This window comes from Priapulus caudatus, unplaced genomic scaffold (assembly GCF_000485595.1).
Source record: "Priapulus caudatus unplaced genomic scaffold, Priapulus_caudatus-5.0.1 Scaffold747, whole genome shotgun sequence".
In the NCBI taxonomy this organism is placed as follows: domain Eukaryota; kingdom Metazoa; phylum Priapulida; class Priapulimorpha; order Priapulimorphida; family Priapulidae; genus Priapulus; species Priapulus caudatus.
The window spans coordinates 89,491-96,161 of NW_014577808.1; the positions used below are offsets into that span (position 1 = coordinate 89,491).

General features: G+C 50.3%; 1 protein-coding gene across 1 annotated transcript in view; it reads left to right on the plus strand.

The window, feature by feature from the left end:
• Positions 1-6,671, plus strand: part of LOC106813267 (alpha-1,3-mannosyl-glycoprotein 2-beta-N-acetylglucosaminyltransferase-like) — a 35,416-nt gene that overhangs the window by 18,591 nt on the left and 10,154 nt on the right. The window contains exon 9 of the mRNA XM_014817367.1: positions 6,518-6,589. Coding sequence (XP_014672853.1) covers positions 6,518-6,589 — 72 coding nt within the window. The remainder of the gene's footprint in view (positions 1-6,517; positions 6,590-6,671) is intronic.

Here is a 6,671-nt window from a genome sequence, read left to right on the forward strand (position 1 = left end):
ACATCAAGGTAGGTTGTCCGAGCCGCCCGTCGCCACGGCGACGAGACGTGCTGACTCACATCAAGGTAGGTTGTCCGAGCCGCCCGTTGCCAAAGCGACGAGACGTGCTGACTCACATCAAGGTAGGTTGTCCGAGCCGCCCGTTGCCACGGCGACGAGACGTGCTGACTCACATCAAGGTAGGTTGTCCGAGCCGCCCGTCGCCACGGCGACTCGGCCGCTGACTCGAGCTTTTCTGAGCTCTGGCGTCAGTGTGATCCCTAATGAACAAAAAATTGTGTCAACTTGTTGTAATTAATTCGGTGTGGCGCTGATGGCGTGTGTGTGTGTGTGTGTGTAGGTTTAAAAAGATTTGCTCTGACATCTGGCAGCTGCTGGCTGATGAGCGCAGGCTGCCTGTGTTCTAATTGGCTCGGCTCGGTTGTTAATGAATCATTACTAATACACTACTAGTATTACGCATTATACATTATACATTATAATTACACATTATACACTACCCGGCACGTGGGCCCGGGGGAGGGGGGGAGGCACTCGCATCAGAACTGGGTAGGGGGGTGCCTCGGGGACCTTGAAAACCTGACCTTGTCGCAAACCGCTTTGCGCCCTAAAATACACCCTGTCCCAATATACTGCACTGAAAATTATACCCTGTTGCAATATTGCACACTTCGGTTATGTCCTGTCCTCCTGTCAGTATAGGCAGATTTTGTTCCAATATTGGCCTGGTGATATTGGCCCAATATTGTCTTGCCGATATTGGGCCGATATTGAACCAATATCTGCCTATATTGGTCCAATATTGGCCTGGTGATATTGGCTCAATATTGTTTTGCCAATATTGGGCCAATATCAGCTTGATGGGTGGTATCTAGATATCCCTGTGCCAATAATGATGTTCGGAAAACATACCCTGTCCAGCGGCACGTCCCCAGTACCTTTAACAATGAGAGTGCCCCCCCCCCCCTGGGCACGTGGGCCTTCCCCCGTCTGTCACTGAATACATTCGTCTAATTTAGGCTGACATTTTAATAGCCGATGCAGTTTAATGCCTTCCTATAAAGACCATGCCTGTATACTATACCTTTTCTAGCCTTTCTACTTCTACTTGTGCACTTGTATACTGTTGCTCTGCCTCTACTCCTGCCTGTCTGACATGCCTGCCTCGTTATGTATTGCGTTCCACGAAAAAAAAGTTCGTAATGCGAAAATCCGTAACGCGGAAATCTCATTTTCCCCTAATTGAATTCCGTTACATAATTGGAGGTACGTGAAATTTTTTCAGATAAAATGTGTACTAGAAGAACACTGAATGCAACTACACATTTTTTTAAATGCATATATTGGTTACTTAATGACGTGACAGTATGATAATACAGGGGAGCAAATTGGAGTCACTAGGAGGGGAGAGGGAGCGGCGAGCGCGCACTATCACCAGCTGGCGTAGGTTTGTTTGTGTGCTTCAAGCACCGCTAACTTCAAGGAGGCCAAAATTTATCTAAAAAAGCCAGTTGCTGTTTAGGGCGGGCTGTAGCAGCTGAAGTCGTTGCGGCATTGAAACGATACGGGACGCAGGGGGTAATGATGGCAGGGGCACGCGCGCATTTCATGAACAGCGTAGGACAAAATCTATAATGCGATATCGAGGTACGCTAAACGTACCAGAGATGAACCGCCCGATCCGTGTTGGCGGGCGTGGCGACTGCATATTAATTTAGCACATAAATTTTATTTACAGTGATTGAGCACGCCACCTTTTGTGTTAAATGACCCGCTAAACCTTTTTCAAAATTCCGTAAGGGCGATTTGCGTTTCCTAAAACCGAGTTTAGTGCTGATAGCTTGCAAATTATCGTCATGGGCGAGTTGTCGTGCCCCAGAGTTGCGGTTGTTATTTTAAACTAACGCTTGTGAAACCACGTAAGGGCGAATTTGTGTAACCCAAGTTGTCGTAGCGCGTGCTGGGGGTATTACCGTACTTCTCAGTGGAGGATGCAGGATTTCAAGGAGGGTGAGAAACAGGCAGGGGGTATGGGGGTCCTCTAGAAAATTTTGAAAATGCAGATCGCAGGAGATGGTATTTGAGGCACTTTTGAGTACATGTACAGCCTTCATTCTGGCTACGACAATTCTCTTTTTAGTAGAACAATTCTCTTTATGATCAACAAGATGAAATCACTAAAAATTACTATAACTATAAGTTCTGCTGCTGTTGCCGACACTGACACTCTTGCATCTGTTCTTGCGACCGCATTTCAGCAACCGGATCTCAGTGACATAGTGCTGCCGCCGAAGCAGAAGAAGTTTGCCGGCTACTACAAGATCGCGCGGCACTACCGCTGGGCGCTCAACCAAGCGTTTCACGAGCTGAAGTATGACACGGTCATCATCGTCGAAGGTACGCTGATCGCGCGCGAAAAGCCGAGGGCAAGAGACGGCGTGCGCGCAAACAACGGATCGATTGATCGATCAATCAGTTTGATCAATCGATTAGGTATGGTCGAGCGAGGAGAATCGGCGGATGTGTGAGAAGGAGCGCATTTGACTCTCGCTTGTCGGCGTCGCTGTTGTCACGCGATGATGGCGCTGATGACCTTGGAACGTTTCAGACGACCTTGACGTCGCGCCGGACTTCTTCGAGTACTTTGCGGCGACGTATCGCGTGTTGAAGGCAGACCCGACGCTGTGGTGCGTGTCGGCATGGAACGACAACGGCAAGCCGAGCCTCATTGCCAACGACCCTGGTACGTGTGGCTCTACTGAGTGTGTGTGTGTGCGTGCGTGCGTGCGTGTGTGTGTGTGTGCGTGCCTGCGTGCGTGTGTGTGTGTGTGTGTGTGTGCGTGCGTGCGTGTGTGTGTGTGTGTGTGTGTGCGTCTGAGTTCGTACGCACGTGTGCGTGTGTGTATGTCTGTGCGTGTGTGTGTATGTGTATGTGTATGTGTACGCGCGCATGCGTGCATGTGTGCGTGAGTGTGTGGCCCTATATTTGCCATTTGTGCCTCGTTTATTCTGGGCATTTTATCATAGTACAACTAACGAAGCTCGATCCCCATGAGCATCCTTCTACTACGAACTGTTCCCTGCTTTACATCCTCGTAAAACTTAGTAACGAAATATTCGACTTGTCTTTGCCGTAATCGCGTTTGTCCGATTCCAGAGCTACTGCATCGGACAGATTTCTTCCCTGGCCTCGGCTGGATGCTGCAGAAGAGCACTTGGTTAGAACTCGAACCAAAGTGGCCTATAACGTAAGCTGAGCACGACCGTGTTCACAGTCTGTACAAACGCACATTAGCGCACGCGATGCCATAGACACAAGCACGCACGCATGCAGAGACCACAAGCACGCCACGCATTCATCAGCACACAAGCACGCACGCATAGCCATAGACACACAAGCAAGCGCACGCAGCATAGACGACAAGCACGCACGCACTGACCATGACACAAGCCACGCACGGCATGCATAGCACACAAAGCACGCACGCACGCATGCATAGACACAAGCACGCACGCATGCATAGGACACCAACACGGCATCGCACGCATGCATATACACAAGGCACGCACGCCATGACATAGACACAAAGCACGCACGCATTGCATGACACAAGCACGCCACGCATCGCATGCATAGGACACAAATCACGCCACGCAATGCATAGACACAAGCACGCACGCATGCATAGACACGAGCCCACGCACGCATGACATAGGACACAAGCACGCACGCATGCATAAGACACAAGGCCACGCACGCATGCATAGACACAAGCACGCACACCATGCATACGAACCAAGCAAGCACGCAATGCATAGACAACAAGCACGACGCATTGGCATAGACACAAGCACCGCAACGCATGCAGATACACAAGCCACGCACGCATCGCATAACGACAAGCACGCACACATGCATACACACAGAGCACGCACGCATGCATAGACAGCCAAGCACGCACGCACGCGATGGCATAGACACACAGCACGCACGCATGCAAGACACTAAGCACGCACGCACGGCATGCCATAGACAAACAAGCCACGCAACGCATTGACTTAGACACCAAAGCACGACGCATGCCATAGACCAAGCACGCACGCATGCGCATAAACACAGAGCACGCCACCACATGCCCATACACAGGCAACGCACGCACGCATCGCATAGACACAAGCAACGCACGCGATGCATTACACCAACAAGCACGCACGCAATGCATTAGACACAAGCACGCAACGCACGCATACACACAAGCACGCACGCACGCATGCATAGACACAAGCACGCACGCACGCATGCATAGACACAAGCACGCACGCATGCATAGACACAAGCAGCGCACGCATGCATCAGACACAAGCACGCACGCATGCATACACACAAGCACGCACGCATGCATAGACACAAGCACGCACGCATGCATACACACAAGCACGCACGCATGCATAGACACAAGCAGCGCAACGCACGCATACACACAAAGCACGCACGCACGCATGCATAGGACACAAGCATCCGCACGCACGCATGCATAGTACAACAAGCCACGGCACGCAGTGCATAGACACAAGCACGCAAACCGCACGCAATGCATAGACACAAAGCCACCCACGCATGACATAGACACAAGCACAGACACAAGATAGACACAAGCACAGACACAAGCATAGACACAAGCACAGACACAAGCATAGACACAAGCACCACGATGCATAGACACAAGCACGCACCGAACGCATAACACCAAGCACGCACACAAGCATAGACACAAGCACGCACGCATGCAGAGGACACAAGCACGCACCGCACGCATACACACAAGCACGGCACGCACGCATGCATAGACACCAAGCACGCACGCACGCCATGCATAGCACACCCAAAGCACGCACGCACGCCCATGCATAGACACAACGCACGCACGCATGCATAGGACACAGCACGCACGCCATGCGGCCATAACACAAGCACTGCACGCATGCCATAGACACAAGCACGCACGCAATATGCATAGCACACGAAGCACGCACGAGTGCATAGAACACAAGCACGGCACGCATGCATCAGACACCAAGCACGCACGCATGCATGAGACACAAGCACGCACGCCACGCCATCAGACACAGAAGCCGACGCCGATGCATAACACAAAGCCACGCACGCATGCATAGACACAAGCACGCACGCACGCCATGCCCATAGACACAAGCACGCACGCATGCATAACAGCAACGACGCCACGCATTGCATAGCACACCAAGCACGCACGATGCATTACACACAAGCACGCACGCACGCATGCAGAGACACAAGCACGCCACGCCATTGCCATAGACACAACGCACGCACGCATGCCATAGACACAGCACGCACGCATGATACACACAAGCCACGACGCATGCATAGACACCACCGCGCGCGCTGCGTCGCCGCACACACACACACACACACACACACACACACACACACACACACCACACACACACTCACGCATACATGCACGCGCACGCACGCACGCACGCACGCACACACACACACGCACGCACACACGCATGGCAGCGCACACGTAACACTTCTCACGTTAATTTCGCAATAATTTCCCGGACTTTCGTTAAATGTGTGACATCAAAGGTTTCGCGTCTCGCACGCGCATTAAACGGCGTTGAATTATCAATGTATCGTTTTTTACGTGTTTCTGTGAAATACATGCTGAACTGCCGAATTTGCACGGACTTCTGCACTCAAAGGTGCCGAAGTGTGTCACTTAATGATGATCGATTTCAAAATTTGCCCCGTGTACACTCTTACGCTCTAGCTACTCTGTGTCGGCTTGCGTGTGACACGATTTATTCTGAGAAAATTTCATCGGGGGTTGACACCTCTGCAATACACGTTGCTGGGGTAGTATAATTGCCGTATATCTGCGTGCCATGATTCATAGACAGCTCTAACCAGTTAGCGTTGTAAGAGAATGTTGTAAAGGCAATGCTTAGTAACAAAGCACGGCGTAGTCGACATTTTTGCGTGTACACGCCTAATACTAAGTATAAATAAAGTGTGCTTGTCCAGCCGATCAACAATAAATATATCGAGGAAAAATGATGGTTATCTCGCATAGATAGATAAGTCAATTGCGACAGAATGCAGATGTTTATATCTAACTGTCATCGGTTTTACGTCTGTTACAATTCAGATCCTAGGGAAACTTCGCTCGATATCATCACTGCCGAATTTCATCACAAGTTTTCCTTCACTAGAACTCTGCGAGGGGCTTCGTTTAGCATGCCGCCGCGTTTCTCCTAATTTGTTTTTTAATTGCTAACTTCATCGGAAGCGACTTTAATGTAATTTTATGGTGAATGGAGTCAAATTGGTTTGAGCGTGCACAAAATTCTCCCTCAATAATCGCGATTGTACTAGCGATAACTCGATTGACAACACTAGGGACTTACTGCGGATTTTGACTTGATTTAATTACGGGCTCATTATTACAATGTCACAACTCCATTTCAGATTTTGGGACGACTGGATGAGGCATCCTGACCAGCGGAAGGGGCGTGCCTGCATACGACCTGAAATATCTAGGTACAGTGTGTTCTTTCCCTTACTATCTCTCTCTCTCTCTCTATCTATCTCTCTCTCTCTCTCTCTCTCTCTCTCTCTCTCT